This window comes from Petaurus breviceps, unplaced genomic scaffold (assembly GCF_028583685.1).
Source record: "Petaurus breviceps papuanus isolate PSGF00001 unplaced genomic scaffold, PetGlider_PUasm1.0 79, whole genome shotgun sequence".
Lineage (NCBI taxonomy): Eukaryota > Metazoa > Chordata > Mammalia > Diprotodontia > Petauridae > Petaurus > Petaurus breviceps.
In genome coordinates, this window is record NW_027186523.1 from 24321904 (window position 1) to 24345363 (window position 23460).

Sequence of the window (23460 nt, forward strand, 5' to 3'; positions counted from 1 at the left end):
TTGAAGTAAATAACTTTCATAACCTATGTTGGTAGTGGGAGGGGGGAATAGTAAGACCTATTTTTTACTCCCTACTTCCTAAGGCAACATTTATGGAAACCCACAGATAAGGAAATTACGTCATTTAATGTGTCAGAGATTTATTCAGTAATATTTTGAGTGATCCTATTGTTTGTTGAATGGATTTTCATCAAAATGTTCAGGAGGAGGACTTGATATTTTTATTGCTTTTTTTCCCAACAGTTAAAAATTAAATATTGTTGGGTTTTGCTTTGTTATGTTTTTTCTCAGGGTGGGACAGAGGGAGGATACAATTTGTTTTTCTTTAAGGTGGTTACTTGTCTGAGGAGTCATTCATAGCTCTCCTTTTTAGGGGGAGTGAAGGATTTTTCCAGAATTTCAGACTAAGTACCTTTTGGACTGGTACTGAGGCAAGGAATCTGCTCTTTAAAAGAGAATTACTAAATATAAAATGCTGATGCCCTTGTACAAGTGGTAAGGAAATGTATGGCTACTATGTGAATGATGTTTAAGAAGTTCATACAAAGTTCAAGTTTTTCAGAAGAATATAACCCTGTTCCAAACCTATGCCAAATATGTACACATTTACAGCTGTCATCAGGTTATCTAAATACTTTATAGGTTTCTACATAGAGGAATGAGATGAATTTTTACAGTTTTTCTTCATACTATAAGCTTATGAAATTGTCCTTTTATGTAGTTATTTATCTTCCAACCAGTGGAAAGACATTCAGATACAAATTTCAGGAATCACTTCTTTATACTGAAGGTAATTTATAGAAGACTATAGAATAAGTCTCCCAAGTGCACAGCAGCATATTTTCTTTGTGCAAACCAGGATACGTGACTATCATTTAGTGAGACAACATATTTTGAGCTTTCTATACACTATAACAAAAAGAGCATGTTTTCAAATATTCTCCTTTTATTTTTCTTTTTTATCTGAATCCTGTAGTGACTGGAATTTTTTTAGATATTTTTTTCCTGCTTTTCACCTGGATGGGCTAATAATAGCCACACATCGTTTCACTCATAATTGTTCTGATACATGTTATGAACCTTTCCCATTATTCTTGTCAGCCTATCTCATGAAAAGTTGCAAATATGTTAACTAAGAATAAAGGAGCTGTTTGTTTTTTTTTCCAAAATGGGATCTGAGCCACAAAGTTGATCAAATTCAATCAGACATTGTTCAGTCTTCACTTACCCCCTATGTGGACTTACATCAATTTTTAAAGGCTTCCTGCTGAGTTTTCAATGACCTGAGGAGGAGGCAGGATGGAGATGAATTCCCTTTCTTGGCAACAGTGCATAGTGCATACTTAATCATTTTTATAATAGTAATACTTTTCATTTTACATAGCACTTTTATTTTGCAAAGTATTTTCAGATATGTTCATCCAGCAACAACTATAGGAGGTCAATAGATCCAGTATTATACCCATTATATAGATTTTGAAACCAAGACCCAGAAGCAGCATGGCATTTTGAAATCTGATTCTCTGTAACACATACTATCTGTGGGACCTTGAACAAGTAATATAAACTCCCTATGCCTCAGTTTCCTCAGACCCTAGGAGGAGCCTCTCCCTTTTTTATAGGACTTATTCTTCATAAGACAGTATTCTGTCTGGTTAATAGGAGTAATAGATTAAAAACTATTTACCAAGCAGCAGTTTTGCTTTCTGTGTCATAGTAAAATAATTTATCAGAAACAAATTAAGCTTGCCACTATAATTGTTGTATCTCTTTCACAGTAAATTAATAACTTCACCTGGACTGGGGATAAGAATTGTGAGTCTACTATAATAATTGAAACATGATATTGTGAGAGCCTGGTACACAATGGTGCATATGGTCATGGCTAAAGATGCAGGCCTGGAAGTGCAATGAAAAGAGTATTAGATTTAGAGACAGGGAACCAGAGTTGAAATCCCAGCTCTGCCACTTAATCAACAGTGAGACTAATTATTTAATCTCTCTGGGCCCGAATTTCCTATTATATGAAATGTGGGAGCTTGACTAATCTAGTCCTCTAGGTCTCTAAGGTCCTATTCTATGAAATGCAATGCAAGAGGTATTATAGAGGAAGAACGGACAGGATTTGGTGACTGATTATTATTGGTAAGGTGACAAAAGAAAGAGGGAGACAAAGATGAACTGATACTTTCTAACCAGGGTAACTGGAAGAAAGATAATTTTATTCATAGAAATAAGGAAATCTCAAAAAGAAGCTGGATGAAATTAAATTCAACAATCATTTCTTAGGTATCTACTATGTACGAGGAAAGATAGTACACTAGAGGCAGTGAGGATAGAAAGGCAGTGACAAACATTCAACTCTCATGGACCTGACACTCTCTTGAGATATATACCCTACAAACATATAACTTAATTGGAGGAGGGAAAGAATGCTAGTGTGTTTCTCCCAGAAGTGACTTATGAGCTGAGCATTGAAGGAAGCTAGGCATTCAAAGAGGTAAAGGGGGGAGGGGGGAGGGAATATATTCTAGACACAGGGAAAGGCCAAATTTGAGGAACTTCTTACATTTCTATTCCTAACAACACCAGCCTAACCACAATTCATATCAGCCCTTATTATTATCCTTGGTTTTACCTGTCTTGGACAGCTGCATGTTAATATCACATCTGTTAAGTTTTAAATGTTTCCCTTTCCTTCTCATTTCTTTAGTCTCCACAAAGAAGGAGTTAGGGAAAAAATCTAGCTCTAATTTCTTAGCTACCTAATTCAACTGATTGCCAAGAGGCATCTCATTGGAGAATAGTTATATGTTGCAATGTCAGAATAAGACCTCTTCAGTGCCCTTTACATCCCAGTGTCCTATCAGGTCACAAGGTTATTCTTCCATATGGATATTTTAGCATCCCTATAAACATGAGAAGAAATATTACATATACATGGTTGTTGTTAAAAAGGGTCTATGTGTTTTATTATACATTCTGTCCATGAATAACTTCATTCTACCATATTCATGGTGAGTTTTGTCCAGATGTGGGGAAAAAAACTTTAGAGTTTTTTTATTTAAAAAGATTTATTAGAATATATATAAAAGCTGCAAAAATTTCAGTCAATAGATGTTACATTTAATATGCAATTTAAATAGTTATAAAATCTAGAATATGTAAAAGGCACTTTACAGTTGCATAGCTTAATAGTTTGATCATTAAAAATGGCTCAGTGTCAGCAAAAAGAAACTGGCTATTAGATTAGTAAAGTATTTTCCTTTTTAGAAGCTCAAATTTATCAAATCAACACTGACTGGCAGTTGGAAAAGCATATCATATAACTATTTGTATACTAGTAATTACAGCTTGTTTAAACTAATGGGCTTACTGGAGTTTTATGTTCTCTATAGGCATTTTTTTTTCACTTTTCCAAGTTTTATTGATGGTCTTTTAAAAAAAATATTTGTCATTTCATGATGTGTCTCCCACACTTAGCAATATAACGTTTTCCCTTGTAATAAGTAAAATCAAGCAAAACATGTCCAAACAGTGACCATGTTTAATAGCACATATATTGTTCTATAGCTATTTTCTACCATGTTAATGAAGAAAGCCAGGATGAAGTCACAATTAGTGAATGTAATGACTGGAATTTTAACCTTTCAAAATTTTCCTTTATATTATTTGGTAATTATATCAATTGAGCAACTGTTTCTGCTTACTTTCCTCTGCATTAGTCTTCTCGATTACCCCCACATCTTTATTTTTTCATTTATTATGGTGTAATAATATTCATTATATTTTTATAATCATAGTTTGTTCAATTATTTTCCAACTGATTTACAATCACATTGTGTCCAGTTGTTTTTTTCTCCTTAAAATGACTATAAATATTTCTGCATATGTAAGTACTAGTATCAGTGTGTCAGACCATATATACTGCCTTCATACATTTAAAGGATTAGCTTGAAATGGTTTAACAAAACTATTTTCTTTTTGCATCCCTCTTACTTCCCAGTGACTGCCCCCACATAACTCTCCCTTTTAACAAGTCAGACAAATTAAATCAACAATAGCCACATCTGAAAATACATACCTCACTTTACCCCTCTACTGTATCATCTCTGCTAAAATACAGGACACAAGTTTAATTATTGGTTAGTCATCTGAAGTCAAAACTGTTTACTGCTTTTATCAAAGTTGTAAGGTTGTTCGATGATGTTTTTCTTTACCTTGCAATGAATATCACATAAATTGCTCTGTATAGTACATATATGTCTCCTAAAATTTCTCTGAATTTATTTTCATAATTTGAAGAACTGGAATTTGAAAGGAAATTGGAATTCTTGACTCTAGAGAGAATAGCTAAGAGAAACAATTGGGAATTACCAAGAGACAGATTTTAGCTCAATATTAGGAAAAATTTCCAAAGAATAGTTGTTTTTTCTATAAGTGTGATAGGTGGGATTGGAAGGCAGTGAATTCTCACCCTTGTTGTCTACTTTCAGTTCTGCCCTCTTCAGAGAAGAAAAACATCTCTCTCCCAACCCAAGCTACCATTTCTTCCCTCATATACCCTTAAAGTCTTATCTTTCTAACATCCCTCCAAATCTAAATATTTGCTGATTCCAGATGTAGTTGATCCTGAGGTATTTTCCAATTCTGCCTCCAAAGAATTATAGGAAGGGATTTATTTATCATTAATAACAGTATTTTTTTAATTTGGGAAAAATAAACCGTTAAGAGATGAATTGTTTTTAAAGCAACTGAACATGGTTTTTAATTTACTTGTTGAAAAATAACTGGATATGGAATAAGGACACCAAGGTTCAAATATTAGCTCTGTCATTTTCTAGTTGTGTGACCTTAGGTAAGTCACTTCTCTGAGCTTTAGTTTCTTCATCTGTAAAATGGAAACAATAATAATACTGGTATTACCTATATCACAGGGTAGAGCAAAGATCAAATTGGGGTGAAAATTAACCAATAGATGTAAAGAACTTGGAAATTGTAAAGATGTATAGTGTTCATTTTTCTTATTGTTTTAGTTGAGACAAAACAGATATATAAAAAGGAGATGGAATTAAAATATTCATATTTTGGCTATAGATGCCTTTTGGCATCTTTACTACCATTTAAATGTTGTCTTCTAATATTTTCAAATTTAATTATTATCTAATTTCATAATAAAAATAAATCACATAACTGCAATCCTATGTATACTTATAAATTATTTTCTAAAATTAAAAAGATGAACTTGAAAACAAAGCTGACAATTTTATAATATGTCCCTCACAGGAAACAGTGTCCAACTGCAAACATTCCTTCTCTCTAACCTATCTCTGATCTGCTACTTGTGCTTACCTCTAGTGCAGATCCATTCTATTCCTTAAGACATATAAAGAATAAAATGTCTTAAAGAAGAATGCTTTAGACTGCCTTGAAATGAATGCCATGAAAAAACTAAACTTGAACTAATATTGTTAATGGGGAAACAATTATTAGAAAAATCATGAATTGGAATTATATATACATATTTATTATTAGCCACATGCATTTACATATTTAAATGAATCAGATTATATTCACGAGGCAGTTTTGTGGTGCAATAGATTGAGAGCAGGACTTAAAGACAAGATCTGGGCTCAGATCCTGCCTTAGTCATTTGATAGCTTTGTGATCGTGAGCATGTCATCTGCTTTATCTCTGCTTTACTTTCTTCATCTGTAAAATGGGGATAATAATAGCATGTAACTCACTGGGTTTTTGTTCAGATCAAATGAAATAACATTTAAAGTGCTTTGTTAATTTTATAGTATTATATGCATGTTAACTTTTATTATTAGTTATTATTTTCCCTCACTAATAAAATGAGAAGTAATTGGGTTTCCCATATATATGAAGTGAATACTATATAATTATTTCTAGATGGAGTGACTCCTTAGTCAATACTTTTAAAGAACAGTTTTTGTAAAGGCTGGCTGGCATTTGTAAATGATTATCCTTCCCTGTAGGATTACAAACAGAATCTTCACAAAATTTGCTGCTAGATTTTACCTTCATCGAATTCCCTAAGAATGACACAGGTATAAATACATTAATTATAAAGAGATTGGAGCTGGAATCTATCAAAAAAAAAAGATTTCTTTCTCCTTGATTGCCCACCTAGGCTATTGTATTAGCAACCACACTAGCACACAGGGTGGACTGCTAGCACAGGTGCTTTGTTCTGCTCTTCTAGAGGAAATGCAACTTTTTTGTTTGTTTTTTTTTGCTTTTTCAAGGGCAATTGGGGTTAAGCAACTTGCCCAAAGTCACACAGCTAGTGGGTGTGTCAAGTGTCTGAGGCTGGATTTGAACTCAAGTCCTCCTGACTCCAGGGCCGGTGCTCTATTCACTGCACCACCTAGCCACCCCATGGAAAGGCAACTTTTAAGGGGTTCATGATCTTGCTTTAATTAACAGGCAGACAAGTAGAAAGAAGTGAATATCCAGGAAATAATCCAATAGACAGGGCTCCAACTTTCTAAAGAGAGTAATCTACAGAGTAACCTAATCCCCAGAACAAGGAGTGCCAACATCTGGATTCAGTCATATCCAGGAAGCTCCTTAACAGGGGCTATCCCTGTCAGAATCTCATCTGACCAAATCACAAAGAAACATTCTTCCCATGAGTGAGCCCACAGTAAAATACAAACCCCCCAGTATATATAGTTTTCAATTAATAGGCTCAGAGCCAGAAGGCATCACAACCCACCTGACTCAGTGCCTAATTGGCTCAGTACTAAAGGTGGGAAAGTCTTCCTGCAAGAAAGCCTCCTCCAAAGCAAGGTTCTTTCTAAGCAAACTCCTCCACCAAGGCAATATAAATCTCCCTGAATCACCTGATGAGCCCTGCGTGATTCAGGATGTGTCACAGCTGTGAACTGAGCCAAAGTTCAAAAGCAGCAAGACATCCATGCTTGAAATACCTGTGTACCTTTACACCTAGGAACATGACTTCTGTTCCAAGGGGAAAAAGGGACAAGTGTAGTCACATAGGGCTATTAATGGATGGGGAAGATCTTATATTCCATTAACCCTACAGTTATGCGTTAGATTCAGACATGATTGCAAATTGCTTGTTCATTTTTAATATAAACCTACTACCCAAGCTACCTGTGGACTGGGTAAATGAGCAGAAAAATCCATCAGTATATCCCAAAGTCTTTGAAATAATGACCAAATATTTTGATGGTATCTAATTCCAACTTATGTGTGTATCGATACCTGTATAAAATATTGTCTTGCATGTAATCCGAACTTTATAGATGCTTGTTGGATTGGAATGAATTGCATACTATCTGTGTACATTGTATGACTGTTAATGTCTAAATTCATGGAGCTTTATTCATTATCCCTCTAATAGGTTACCTTAATTCTTACAGCTTCCAATATCTATTTTTTTAAATAGGTAATGGGTTAGGAATTAGAATAGTGGGTGGCAAAGAAATCCCAGGAAGCAGTGGAGAAATTGGAGCCTATATTGCCAAGATCCTCCCTGGTGGAAGTGCGGAGCAGACAGGAAAACTAATTGAAGGTAAGAAAAAATTAAGTTAAAATTCCAGAAATGAAGAATTTATATATAAAGTGTCTACATCATTATTTTAGTATATGAGTTTGAATGGTATATCATTTACTTTTGGGGGGTATTTATTTATTTAATCAAATTCACTCATTCATTTTTTTTTTCATTTTGGAGGCGTTTTAGTCATTGAAAAGTCTTGTTTTATTTAGACAACTCTAGTTATTCAAAGTGTTTGTAGTTTGTGAAAATTTTTCCAAAATAGTTTTGGTTGGGCTATTGACAAATATATCCACAAGGATCAAGAAGAAAATTGCTATTAACATTACGACAGCTATAAATACATGACAACTTAGGAGCTAACAAAATGCTAGATACTTATTGATTCTTCTAGTTTTAGAGCATAATCTGTCTCATATCTTTAGAATCTTCAAGTTATGATGAACTTTACAGAATGTAGTTAATGGTCCATTAAATATGTATTTCTTTTTTTCTTTCTTTTTAGAACAGTTTAGCTGGATTCTCAAAACATTAGGTGTTGATTTCCAATTGCTACCTGGTAGTAAAATTAGCCTCCTTTTATACTCACAAAGCACAAAATATATCAGCTTTTGGTTCTCAATAACAAATATTAGTCATCTCAGATGCCTTTTTTTATACTTAGTGGTTATTTATTTCCATGATTTTTTCTGTGTTATATTTTATGGTTTAATGGAAACTTACTTGTGTTTTTTCTAACACTCCCTTTTTCCTCAAAATAAAACTTAACATCATCTTAGCAGAATGGATATATTTGAATTTATCTGTGTGGTCATCATATTGGTTTGGTGTCAAGTGACAGTGAGAAGGTGCTGAGGAGGGCTAGAGTTACTGTTATGATAGAAATGAACCAGTGCATATATTTTAATTCTTAACTAGCTATAGGGCATGTAAGTAGAAAAAGATGACTGATAATGTGTTAATAAGATGGAACATGTTCGACCAAAAAAGTAAGTCCAGTTCTAAACACTGAGACTAGTAATCTGAGGTAAGAATTGGTTAATTCTGTTGCTTTTTGGTTTCTATTCTCCTGCTTTGTCATTTGAGAATGCAGACTAGCTGCATTAAATTAGACTACATGATAAGGAATTGTATGTTGTGATCTTTTTCATGTTGACATGGTCTAAAAAGAAATTGGTTATGGCAGATATGTGATAACATAAATCAGACATGACAGAACAAGTTTGATGGAAGCTGTCCATCACTGAGCAAGTTCTCACTGCCTTTTCAGACTGAGAGATTGTAAAATGAATTTCAACTCTATATATACATGATTGTAAAGAAGTATAATATATGGAAATTATTTGTTTATATATAATACTAAGTAGTTAAAATGGAAATGTAATTGTTCTTTTCTTAGCCACATTAAAATTTCCAAGATTACAACAGTTTTAATTTAATTACAGGAAGTAGAGATGAAAAATAACTATAGATATTAAGCTGATCAGTAACTATTTAAGTACCTGCTATGTGAAGGCACCATATAAGTGCTGGGGATATAAAGAGGAAAAAGACTGTCCTCACCTTCAAGAAATTGAAAAATTGATGGAGGAGACAACAAGGCAGCAAATATGTACAAATAAGCTATATATAGGAAAAATAAGGAATAATTGATTTAGGAAAGGCACTAGAATTAAGAAGCATTGGTAAAGGCTCCTGATAGAAAGTGAAATTTTAGTTGGGATTTAAATGGAACCTGGGGAAACCAGGAGGTGGAAATAAGGAAGGCAAGCATTCCAAGCATACATGCCAGCCAGAGACAATGCCCAGAGCCAAGACAATAAGTGTATTATTTGTAGAACAACAAGAAGGCCAATATGGCTCTTTCAAAGAGTACTTGGAGGTAGGGGGATGGGAGAAGTCTAAGGTATAAGAAAACTGGAAAGGTGGGAAGGTGAGGAATGGAGGTAGGTTTTGAATGACTTTGAATGCCAAATGGAGGATTTTTGTATTTGATCATTTGGTGATAGGGAGTCACTGGAATTTACTCAGTTGATGTTGTACTATGTTCAGATTTATCCTTTGGGAAAATCACTTTGGTGGTTAAATAGAGGATGGACTAGTATAAGGGAGCACCTGAAGGGTATTGCAATATCCCAGATGTGAGATGATGAGGATCTGTATTGGTATGGAGGAAGTGTCAGAGGAGAGACAGGGCCTTATTGGAGAGGTGTTATAAAAATATAGGTCTTGGCAACAGATTGAATGTGGAGGAAAGATGGAAGATAGTATTGAGAGGTCAAGAATGAGACCTAGTTTTTAACACTGAGTGAATGTTTTCTCCTGCCAATTCGGGAGAGACAAGCAAATTATAACTAAAATGGTTAAGATTTTAAAAGCATATTTGAAATTCTTCAGATATGGTTGAAAGTTTTGAACATCATTTCTACATATGGTACTAGAAGTCTCATATATGTGGAACTGAAAGTACTAGAACTTTTTGCATCATTTTCAAATAAATCCTTATTCCAAAGCGGGGTGTTAGAAATTTTGAAATGAATCCTACTTTTGTTCAAAAACTTTTGTTCCTCACTTGTCTTCAAGGCCTCTGAGAGTAGCAACTGACTTTTGCCTTTCTTTATGTCTCCAGTGATTAGGACAGTACATGGTATATAGTAGACACTTAATAAATCTTTATTGACTGACTGGAAAAAGAAAAGATTTCATTCAAATTTGAGATTGTTCTTTTTTTATGCTGTCAAAATTGCCTAAATAGATGTGTAGCACTTAGTTACATAATAAAGTACAAATTGCCATTGTACTATCCCTAAGTATTTGTGATTTCTAATAATTGCTGTTTTTTCTATTTTCATAATGTGTGGGGGGTAGTAGGGTGTACTGTGAAGGAACTGCCTGAAAAGACAGAAGCACAGAAAGAAATAGAATTGAAAAGAAATTTATTTGTGTCACTCATTCATAGTCACAATTTATGATTATAGGTGGAAACAATAAACTGAAATTCAGAAGATATTTTACTATGGGAAACTTATTTTTAAAAAAATATGTTTAATAAAGGCCTTGTTTAATATAAAGAGCCCAGGACTTACATTAGGAGCTTTTTGTCCTAGCAGTCTCACAACCTAGGCCTGGAGGCAGGGAGTTGTGAGTTCAAATCTAGCCCCTGACAGTTTTCTCATCTGTAAGATGTAGATAATAATAACATTTACATTTCAGGGTTGTTCTGAGGACAAAAATGAGATAAATTTGTGAAATGCTTTGCAAACCTCAAATTCCATATAAATGCTTGTTATATAGAATCATCATTATTATCAAATTGTTATCTATTATACCACTTAATTTCTTGGGGGCTTTATTTTTTCACATGTAAATTGAAGGTCTTGGATGGATTATTCGGTGACATTTTGAAATTTGCTATTTTATTATTACTTGAACTTATTCTTTTCTTGTTTTTTCATTTGTTCTCCTTTATCGTTTTATATAGAATTGCTGTTACATAAAATTATTGAATGCGAATGGTAATGCTTGATGTGTCATACTGTAAGACTTACTTTAAAATGTGTTTCTATTGTTAAAAACGTACTCTAGATACATACATATATATATATATATATGTGTGTGTGTGTGTGTGTGTGTGATTTTATTTTTGCCTTTCAGTTTTAATGGCTTGCATTATCCATCTTCCCTAGATACTATATAAAGTTTAAGTGGATATTATTTTACCATCATATGAACCTAACTTGATTTTGCAGCAGTATCTTTGTGGCATTTCATAAAACAAACTCACTTTATGGGTTTGTTTTCCATCTAGAGTAGGAATCAGTCAAAAATTATAGTGCTTTATTTCGTGGATGTGAAGAACAAGGGTTACTCTCTAACAGAGAATTTGAAAAATCAATCTTCAAGATCTCTAGTTCAGATGATACTTTGTTTCCTATCACAGGCACTTTGGAATTCACAGAAACTTCTACCTCAAGCATTTAGCCTTTTGCTAAAACGTCAACAACTCCAAAACAAACTTCTACTTGAAGATGATAGGTGCCATTAGTCAGTCCTTAATGGTGATATGCCCACATTATTGTAACATGTTACATTTTTCGTGCAGATAATGGTGAAGCTGATGTGGAGGCGAAAGTGCCAGTGGGAATCAAAGAATAGGCTATTTGTTATTTAGGATACTGAAAAACTTCCAAACCTCCCACCCCATTGTATCTCCAATTCCTAGCACAGTACCGAGGACAACTTAAGTATTTCATAAATTACTGATTGATTGATTAATTGATTGATTGATTGACTGATTCTGGGGAAAGTACTCTGAGTATGGAAATTGCTGATTTGCTATGAAGTTAAAAAGAACTAAAAGCTTAAACTGAAAAAAGTGGGGAGGGGATGGTAGACTACATAGTTAGAGCTATTGCTTTTTCATATAGTGTTTTTCAGATGGCAAATTCTTGTTGTATAAAATTCTACACAGAATAATTTTCTAGATTATAAAACAAGAGCTGTTTTTTTCTCTATTTGAAAAACATGCTTGATTGATAGCTTCTACTATGTACTCACAACCTCATATATATTCTGAGGGAGGAAAAACAGAAGGGAAGGAAGGGATAGATGTGGTTGTAGCAAGAAAATATGAGAGTTGGTGGAATGCAAAGAGTTCCTCATCCATTTTCTTTATTGATCCTTGCAGAGAGATGTACAGGAGGGAGGCAGGAGTGTGTGTACTTTTATAGGAAAGGGAGTTACCTTCCCATGATGCTGTGGGATCTGGAAACACTGGTAGAAATGGACTAATTAGGGATTGGTGTGAGGAAGAGAGGAAAGACTTCCCATTGATGTATGACTGGGGAAAGTAGAGGCAGAGAGAGGTTTATAAGACAGGCAGTTAAATTGCCTGAGGCGAGAGAAGAGCTATGGACAAGTGACTGCAGCTCTTGGCAGAACCATCTTGAAAGGAACAAGATGGTAAAAAGGAGACAGTAAAGGCTGAGAGCCAAGATAAAGGCAGCTCACATGACCCAAGAACCATGCTAGCATTGAATCTAGAGGCATCATCTATTGCTCTGGTAAGTTTTAGAGAGGATTGTTTCCTGAGCAATAAGGGAAGCCAGGAGCTTCCACGTGGTGGGTGGCGGTCTACAAACTTCATCCAAATAAGGTAGGTTTAAGTTCAATTGCGTTGATAGCCTCAGTTGTTTTTTGGAGGAAAATGAAAATCTTTAAGAGAGAACATGAACTAAATTCAGGGAAAATTTTGGACAGGGATACAAGTCAAAGATTGTGGTTATTGAGAAGCTTCCAGCATATGGGATTGGGTCTGTGTGAGTTCATAGCTGTTTCTTTGATCCATGGGGTTCCATACTTTAGTTCAGATTCTTTAATCACAATTTGTATAATGGAGTTAGGAGTTAGAGGACTGTCTCTTTCCTTCTAGAGATCTTTCATTCTAATTGATGAGTTGAATTTATTTTCATTAAAGATATAGAAATCAGTTATCAATTTGTAAATGAAGATCAATGAATTTCTGTCAAAGATTGATTTTTAGATTGCATAGTCATGTACAGATGCTAAAGTTACACAAGATAAAGTTTAAAAGAACCTACAATGTTTTGCATGGAGAAGAGAAGACATGATTAGGGAAGACATGGCACACTTTTCTTTATGTATTTCAAAGGCTGTCATGTGGATGACCTTTTTCTGCTTGGCCCCAGGAGAAGAATTAGGGTCAATGAATGGAAATTCCAAAGAGGCAAATTTAGGTTTGATATTAGCAAAAACTCTAATGTTTAAAGCTGACCAAATATGACTGCCATCACAAACATTATTCCCTTCCTTAGAAATATTCAAAAACTACATAGCCTCTTGTCAAGTATATTAAACACATTGATGGATATATTAAGATAATAAGAAAGCTTTCCACATTGCTACATGTTTTAAAGCATTGGGCATCACATTGCCTTGTTTGTCCAGAACCCAACAAAGCAGATGCTTCTATAAGAGAGTTTAAATCTTTTCTCCTCTCTTCTTTTGGTTAAGAAAAGAGGTATGCCATATAAAGACAAGCTGGTATTTTAGATTTAATTTGTCTTAAGATGCTATATTAAGGGTATATTATATAGTCACAAATTCCATACAATACAATGTTAAGGAAGCTAGGTGATAGAGTGTATAGAGTGCTGTGCCTGGGGTCAGGAAGACTTCCTGAGTTCAAATCTGATCTCAGACACTTAATAACTATGCAACCATAGGCAAGTTACTTTATCCTTTTGCCTCACTTTCCTCATCTGTAAAATGAGCTAGAGAAAGAAGGAAATGGAAAGCCACTCCAGTATCTTTGCCAAGAAAACCCCCAAAAGGGTTCATGAGGAGTTACATAGGACTGAAACAACTAAACAACAAATACAATACTATGGCAATTAATGTTCAAAATGAATACCTAAAGGCACTGTAATTTCCTGACTTATTGAATCATTCTAATTATATTTGTAAGGTTTTTCAAGGATTGTTTGTATGTTTGTTTGTTTTTTAATTTAGCTAACAAGACTGTTTTCCTGAGCAGACTGGATAAGAAATGCTTTATGGGCAATTGAGCTTTATAAGCCCATATTCTCCTGCTTTTCTTTAGCTTATCAAAAAGCATCAAATTTTATTTTATAATTGAGTAATATGCTTGGTTGAAAATTGTTTCCATGGTGCTTTCCTTAACCAAATAACAGAAAGTTAATGTATAGAAAATTGCAGTAAAGGATGTGCTCCCTTGAACAATTGATTTGGATCACAATTCAATGTCACAATCTTCAGAATAGGTGCTATTTGATGCAATCATCAAGATCATTTGTAGTGTTTTGGACTGGGAAGTCCAAAAGATAACCAGTTTAAATTTGAAAAGTTATTTATTTCATAAACATTTCTATGTCATGAGTTAAAATGGAATATTTTAAAGAAATACATTTTGCCCATGGCTAAAAGAAAACTCTACTGTATTTGCCATTATAATTAAGTTTCTCACAATCAAGTGTTAACATATACAAAATTAGAATCAGAACCTTAATGCCCCTGATTTGCCTTTTAAAAAAATGTTTGTGATTGCATGAACATTTTCTTAAAGAAAAGAATTGGTAAGCACTAGATATGACAAGAACCAACTAACATTACAAAATGGGAGAGAATATAGTCTAGCATGTAGGAAAATAGCTGTTATTGATATGGGAATTATCCCTCATTCATCTGTCTTGTGTGCAAACTCCTTTCTTGTTAGGACAAGTAACATAATTAGAAGAAGAAGAAAAAAGACTAGGAATAATAATAATAAAGTTGGAACCATTCAATCCTGAACTATTTAAACAAGAAATTAGAAATGCAAATCTGAAATGGCATTGGCATTGAACAAAATTTCAAAGAGAAGTTAAACTCTTGTTCAGTGTGTTGTCACAGAAGAAGAAAGTAGATCAGAGAGTTCCTGATTCAGCAGTAATTTGATTTACTTGTCAAGTAGAAAGAGATGGTGTCCAAGGCAACAGCAGTTTAGAATGTAAACTCTCTTGTATAATTTTACAAAGAAAGATGAGGATTATGAGCAGGATCATATCATAATGCTAAGAGAAATAGCTTAAATAAAATTAGTTTAAAGAAAGTTTTGTAGGAAGCCTGACTAAGCACGGTTATGCTAAAGATATTTAAGGATGAAAATATGGGGGAGAAATAGGAATAAAATAGGACAAATCTATAAAGATTATTATCTAACAAATAGCTCCACTGTTTGACCCTAACATTAGAATCCAGCATGGGCTTCACTGTTGTTCAGTCATTTCAGTCTTATCCAACTTTTCATGACCCCAATTGGTTTTTTTGGCAAAGATACCAAAGTGGTTTGTCATTTCCTTCTCCGGATCACTTTTACAGATGATTATAATTGAGGTAAACAAGGTGAAGTAATTTGCCCAGCGTCCTGGAGCTAGTAGGTGTCTGAGTTCAGATTTGAACTAAGGAAGACTTCCTGACTTCAGGTCCAGCTCTCTAATCACTACTTAATTAGGATGTGGTTACAGATTAGGTGAAAATAACAAAAAAGACATGGTTTCTTTCTGTACAACTTGTTGTTCCACATGTTTCTGTTGGTGGATGACATGGTATAGACTTCATCGAAACCTGGAATAATCCAGAACTTTCTGTAAAACATTTGTAACCACTCAAAAGAAATTTGTCCCAATCATATATATGAAAAAGAATAAATGAATTAAGAATATCTGTTTCCTAGAATATGATGCACATTTGGATTGAAAAACTGTAGACTGGTTGATCAATATTTTTATCTGGGATAGGCAGTTTCAATAGATAAATTGAACTCAGATTTGAACAGGAAGAAAAGACCAGAGTTTATTTCTGACTGACTGTAAAATTGCAAGTCTTTTAATGATCCCAACATTCCCAGGGAAAGAAAGGCCCCAATTTTTTATGCCAATATTTTGTCAGTATTGCTGCATGTCAGGGAGACCTGGAATAATACAATAGTTTCTGAAGAATTAAAAATGCATACAAAGTGGACAATGGGAGGGAGCATAACAGATGTGAACAGGCTATAACATATACACAATGAAGAATTCCGAAGAAAAACCTTCATATTCCATATAACCTTAACATAACCCTGTATTCTCTGCTTTGTTCCAATATTAAAGAAAGATATAACTTTCTTTTCAAATGGCATCCCCTCTACTTATATCCTTGCTTACTTCTCTTTTCTCACAGGAATTTGCCCTTTGGTTTTCCTCTCTTTCTTAATAAATTTTTATTTTTTCTTATCCTTTACTACATTTTTCAAACATTTCCTGATTTCTCCCATCCTTTTAAAAAATCATGTAACTATACTAACCTCTCAAGCCACTGTCTCATGTCATTCTTCCCTTTCTTTACAGCTAAAATCCTAGAAAAATGTAATCTATACTTAATGACTCTCCTTTTCTCACCCCACACTTCATTTCTCAGCTTTTAGTAGTCTGGCTTCCAACTTTGCCACTTACCTTATACTGTGGTTTTCGGTGATAGATGCATGGTGATTGCCAAATGCAATAATATATTTTTAATTGTGAGCTTTTTATTAACATCATAAAAAAGATGTTAATATACAAAGTCCCATTCCTTCTTGCTATCTCTACATTATTTGATATTGTTGAATGCCCACTTCTTTGTAGAAAGTCTCTCTTCCCTTACTTTTATGGCCTTGCTCTCTCTCTCTCTGTTCTCTTACTAGCAGCATCTCAGTTTCCTTGTCAGGGTCATCAGTCCTGTCCCACCCCATCTGTATGCATGCACAAAGAAAAATGTCCTGGATTCTCATTCTGCCTTTCTCCTCCCTATGATCCCTCCCCTCTTTCTCTTTTCTCTTTTTCTTTTGAAGTTATATCACTATTTTTTCAATAACCCAGGCTTCACATAGTGTCAATTCTTAATTACTGCCTTTTCCTCAACTTTATATCTAATCACTTGCCAATTCTTGTTGGTCATCTATTTCTTTCTCTTCACTCAGGTAGGTCGTCATACTTTAGACCTTAATCATCTGTTTCCTGAACATTCAAAATTGGTGTCCTTGCCTCCAGTCTCTCTTCTTCGATGTAAGTTGATATCCTTACAGGGCAGATGTGATCATGCTGTTAATTCAATCAAGAAACTTCAGTTTTCTTCTTGGCTCCAGAACAAGATACAAACTACTCTATTTAGCATTTAAAGCACTTTAGAGTATGATATCATGTTACTTTTTCTGACATTGTATTTTCCTCTCTTTAATACTACAAATTCTGCCCAAATCAACCAAATCCTTTTGTTATACAGGAAAATTTGTTTCCTATGTCTGTACCTTTGTACATAGGTTATTCCCTGTGCCTGCAATGTACTCTCTCTTAACCTCTAACTCATGTAATTCCTATGCTCCTTCAAAATCCAGCTCCAATTCTGCCATCTACAATAAGTTTATCTAGATCTCTCCCCAGACTTGAGATTGCTATTGCCCTCCCTAGAAACATCTTGGTATATAGTTGGTATAGTATTTACATTTCTCTATGTGTGTGTGGTGGTGCTGGTGCTTTTCCCAAGTAGAAAATTAAAGCTCTGTAAGAGCAAGACTTTGTATTTTTAATCTCTAAATTTCGAATACCTAACAGCAGAGAGTAGGCACTTAATAAATACTGGTTGAATTGAATTCCATCTATGAAAATGTGTTTTAAGGGAGAAAAATTGGGCTATGTTTTATGTACATCCCTCTTGGTAATCTATTTGTGACTGTCCTTTCATAATAGATCATTAGAACTGGAAGTCTTTCCTCCTGGCCATAAGGCCACTATTTGGAGCTGATTTGTTCATAAGGTAGTACAAAATATTGCCCAGTAGGCTATTATTCTATGGGTTTCCTTTGCCTTCACATTTATATTCAGTTCTCAAAGAACTGCTGCTACTACTACTGAGCGAAGAGAAAACCTTGTTAACCTGGAAAATAAAGTAATGACATCTGCCCATGCTGTGCCTGGGTCTGGGCAGGAGAGAAGGAGACATTTGTGTCGGTGCTTATTTGTTGTTGTTGCTGTTGATCAGCATGAATAACAGCATCCCTGAAACATCTTATTTCTTATGTCTTTTTGAGGAACACAAAATAAAGGGGCTCTAGACAGGGGTGGAGAGCCTGTGGCCTGGAGGCCACCTGTGGTCCTCTAAGTCCTCAAATGCAGCCCTTTGAGTGAATCCAAACTTCACAGAAAAAATACCCTTAATAAAAGAATTTGTTCTGTAAACCTTGAACTCAGCCAAAAGGTCCTATGTGGCCACAAGGCCACAGGTTCCCCACCCCTGCATTGAAGAGCTGAACTCCAGACCTAAGATTACTAAGCCTGGAATTTGGTGGCATTGTTGGGGACAGCTGTGGAAATGTGTAGCATTCAACTTGTTTGTTTCTAATTCATTTGCCATTAAAATGATATATGCATTTTGCCTCAAGTCTTCCAAATGGTAATAAAAATATTGAGCAGTTAATTTTCTTCCACACATATTAACTAATAAAGGGGAATATGGTAGCTATTAGTTTTGAAATAGGAATAACATTCCCTAATTCCTTATTCTGAAACAACACTCCACTTTATTCACTCATTTTTCTTTAATTTTGCCTATGCAACACTTCTCATGTCTGGCTTTGCTCCCCTGCTCCCTATGCATACCATGTACTATTCTGTCTATCTGTAAATTATCTGTCTGTCTGTCTGTCTGTCTTCTAGCTAAGTTTCAAACTCAGTCCTTCCACTCTTCTGATACTAGGGAGTCATCAAATACTTCAGGATCCAGTACACAGCTTATAAAGTCAGTGCTCTTTGATTGTTCACTGGTATCATTTGCTTTTACCCCCTTAAAAGTCTTTACACAGTCTGCATGGATAGTCTGCAGGTGTTTAGTCCCAGTTTAGATTGCATTATGCTGCTAGAATTTTGAAAGGGTTAGAATTATTTTTAATCAGTGCTGATATTCCAGTGCATATTGAAGGATCTGGAAATACTGGCAATGTTTTTCACTTTCTTCTCGACACCAACTCCCTTTGGGAGGCTCAAACTCACCTTGAAGAATCCTAGATAGAGATAATATACATCATTTAGTCCACGAAGTCAAAGTACAGCCATAGGCTTTAAAGGTATTTCCTTAAACATCTGTCATAAAATATTGGATAATAATGTTGACTTTAGATTTACTGTCTAGGACAACATTGTAGTTCAATTTTTACTATTACCTCTGCACAAGTTCCTCTGAGTACGTAAGATTCATAAGGAATTGACCATCAGGTGATTGACTGTTTCCAGAACTTAAGGTTGCCTTTTTCCCAGGTCCATCCTCAGTTTTCTAAACCTGAAAAAAAAAGACATCAGCTTTTGTACAAAGAACTCTACATTTCTTGAGTACATTTAACATATTTACAACTTTCAGATTCAAAATTAAAGTGGATAGTGAGTCTGTTATTCTAGTGCTTAGCAACAAAGTTGTTCTTATTATGTCAGGCCTTGGAATGCTTCTTTGCTTTAATCATATACCTCTAAAAAGAAGTTTTGTACACTGTTGTCTCTTTCACTCGATGGTCTTTGGGTGGAAATTGTAGCTCTGCCCCTTTGATACAGTTCCCTTGCTTTGCTTCTGGGGTCAATGGAGCCATAGAATGTCCAAGGTCTACAAAAGCCAGGGTTTTCTTATCAGGAGGTAATCGTTGCATGCTCAGAAGTCACTTTTAACTCATGTACCTTTGCAGTGCACTAAACCTCCCACTTTCATGATTATCTCACTTTCTATCTGGTCACCCAGCTCAAAACCTTGAAATCTTCACTGACTCTCTCCTTCCTCTTCAAACCCACACCCAATCAGATGAAAAAGACCTAACTATCTTACTTCCTCAACATTTCCAGTATCTATCCCCATATTTTTGTTCATACTACCAGCACTCAGTTTCAGCTCCCCAACATATTTTGTTTTCTTTATTGTAATAACAGTAAACTTTTGTTTACTGTGTTATAACAGTAAACTTATGCCACCAGCTGCCCTACTTGCTTTGACTCTACAATAATCTTCATCATGCCCCTGAGTCCCTCTGGCACTGCCCCTACCCCTTTTCAGTTTCCTTCTGTGTGTTGTCTTACTCTTAGTAAACTCCTTGCAGACAGGGATTGTCCTTTTTCTCATTTGCATTTCCAGTACTTAGTACAGTGCCTGGCAAATAGTAGGTACTTACTAAATATTTGTTACTTCCAAACTGGTCTTCCTGCTCCAAAGTCTTCCTTCTCAAATCTATTTTTCAAACAAAAGCCTAAATGATTGTTTTCATATACAGGTATAACTATGCTACTCTTTTACTCAGAAATCGAGTGCTCCCCTCTTCCATATGTGATAAGCATTTTCTCAGAGCTGCAAGTCGTATTTTTTTTTGGTAGCTGGAAAAATCTTAAAACCAATAAACATGTACTCGGGAAAAACAGCATGAAAATGCCTTCAAATTGCCGTAAGACAAATTCCTTTTGAGGGAGTGGGTAGAGGGAAGGCAGGGTTATTGGAGAAGGGTTGAGGTGAAGGTGAAACTCACCTGCAATGTGGCAGGCAAGGAAAGGAATCATGCCATTAGTCTATTATTTTAGGTAATTATTCTTAATAGGTGTTAAGCTCAGCTGTTTTACCCTAATGAAGTAAACACTATCAGTGTCCTCTAAGTTCTGCAGCCTAGGACAAAGCTTTTATCACACTGCCCCAGTTACAACTGTACACATTCCTTAGGGTGGCATTTAAGGATCTCCCTAGACTAGCCCCATCCTCCCTTGTTCCCATTTACATAATCATTGCACTTTCAAGACAGATTTAACTTCTATCTTCTCCCAAAATTCAGTCTGCCACATCCTATCCCCAAACGTGGTTGTAATCTCTCCAACCTCCCCAAGAACTAAGCTTGGAATACATTCTTCACATTTCCTAACAAAATCCTTCCCTTCAGAGATCACATCTTACTATTCTCTCTGTAAATTCCACCTAATCCTGCCCTGACCCCAGTGGAAAGGGTTCCCTTCCTCCTCAGACTTCTGTGATGTACCTTGTATAGAGATCATTTATTCAAAAGGGAACAATAGAATTAATTAAAATGAAATAAAGAATGAGAAATTTATGAATGTCAGACATAAAAATGACCAGTAAGAAAAGATGGATTATTAGTGTTAATAACAGCAAAAAAATGAGACCTTTGTTGGTAATAGAATAGTGAAACAAGATCAGCTTGGAGCTGGAAAGGACCTCTAATCCCACATTTTACAGATGAGAAAACTGAGGTCCAGGGAGGAGAATGACTTTGTCCAAAGCCGCACAAATATCAAGGAGCAGAGGCTGAAATTGAACCCAGGACCCCTTACTCCAGAGCCACAGCTTTCTTCACTATACCATGCTTGACACAAAAATAAATAGCAACCTTCCCAATTTTATATCTTAAATGAATTGACTGATCTCTTTAGCTCAATTAGCTGGATGTTTTGATATTATTTTGGCAAAAAGTCAGGATGGTAAAAATACCTTTCTGCAACAGCATTTGAAAAACTTGAAAGTCACAAGAGAGCAATTAATTTGCAAATTACACTGCATCCTCCATGAAGACTAATTTTCTATATCCAAATTGCCTTCAGTCAGCAGCAATGAATTGGGTCAATTGATAGGGAGTAGACAGGTAGTTACATTGTATCAGACATTTAAAATACCTTTGGGTATTAATTTTTTTTGGCTTATTGCTTTTGAAAATTAAAACATACATACACATAGGAAAGCAAGCTATGTTGCTTATATAGCTTATGTCCTTATCACCTTTTGCTAGCTCTTCAAGTACCTTTTTGATTGCTGCAGTAAAAACAGCCCTCTATAGGGCATAAAGATAAATCCACTATATCTAAAGCTGATTATCGATTTAACCCAAGTTATTGGAAATGCACTGTTTTTCATTTACTTTTTTGAGCTCCAGTGGACTGTGCTTGTGCTGACTTTGAGATTTTTCTTTCTGGGAAGAAAATTGTGTCTGAATTCTGACTTAAGTACTGGTTCCTATTGTTTTCATTGTTTGCCTTTTTCAAATTCTCAGTTACTCATTGCTTTGATCTAAGTATAGTCAGTCTGGTTTATCTCTCTGGAGTTTTAAAAGATAAATTATTACTAACACTGGCAGAAATAAAAACTTGGATTTAATGAGGAGCAATGGCAAAAGTGATTTTAAGTGCAGGCACTGTTGGACTGGTCATATTGGCATTAGGATTCTATCATCAGCTTTGAATGGTCTAGAGAGTTTTATAATCGAATGGTTGGCAGTCTGAGAGACACTGCTGGAGAACAGGTTCTTATGAGGTACAAGAGAGATCATATTCCTGGATGAGAGGTGCCTCTATTTCTGCTCATGCTTTTTTGATGTTTGTTACACATGAAAGGACAACGACCAAATACAGAAATCAAGAAAGCCCACCATACAGAACAGGGATTTTCCTTGTTCTTGTTCCAGGGAGATTACCAGGTATAGATTAGTTATTAGATATGAATGAAGCTTACCTCTGTTTTCTCTTTTACAAAAATGAGACAAAGGTTATTAACTAGACAGAGTTTTATTATTCTTTTGTTTTTTTAAGATTTAGTGATAGCTGTGTTTTTCATTCATCTGTTCATTAGGATGCCAGGCACATAAGTAAATATTTCTCTTGTCTCTGTCTTTTAAAGACTCATATGTTAATTATTAAAATTTGATTGTACAAAAATTCTACAATCATCTTCAAAATAACATAAATACCAGTCCTACTGATTTATAGGATAGTTCCTCCCTCTCCTTATTTAGGTGTGTTTTATTTCTTTATTTCTCAGGGGTAGTAGGTCTTGGGATATCTTGCTCTGTGAAAATAATGGTGTCAGGGCTTTTCTAATAATGGTGTTTGTGTATTCTTCTATTTAGATTACTGAATTTGAAAAATTCATATTTTTTTGGAAATAGTGGGAATTTTCTTGGGTCTAGCTAATGACCATCACCAAGTACTGCCTTTTTTAAAAGTATTTTTTTTACTCTTTAAATGAACATTTTTATATTCTTTTTAAATATTTTTTTTATTTTCAATTTCAAATTTTTCCCTCCCCTCTTTTCCCTAACCATTGAGAAGGTAAGAAATATGATACCCATTATACATATAAAGTCAAGCAAAACATGTTCATGAAAACATGCATGAAAAAAGGCAAAGAAAACTAGAGAAATTATACTGCACTAAGAGTTCTTCAGTTCCCTCTCTAGCAGTGAATATCATTTTTCATAATGAGGCCTTCGGAATTGTTGTGGATCATTGTTTTGATCAGAGTAGATAAGTTTTTCACAGTTGACTATTGTTATAATGTAGCAGTTAGTA

At 34.8% G+C, this 23460-nt stretch overlaps 1 protein-coding gene across 1 annotated transcript in view; it reads left to right on the forward strand.

The window, feature by feature from the left end:
* Nucleotides 1-23460, forward strand: part of LOC138175872 (protein piccolo-like) — a 591842-nt gene that overhangs the window by 399334 nt on the left and 169048 nt on the right. The window contains exon 10 of the mRNA XM_069106506.1: nucleotides 7442-7567. Within this exon, the coding sequence (XP_068962607.1) occupies nucleotides 7442-7567 (126 nt within the window). The remainder of the gene's footprint in view (nucleotides 1-7441; nucleotides 7568-23460) is intronic.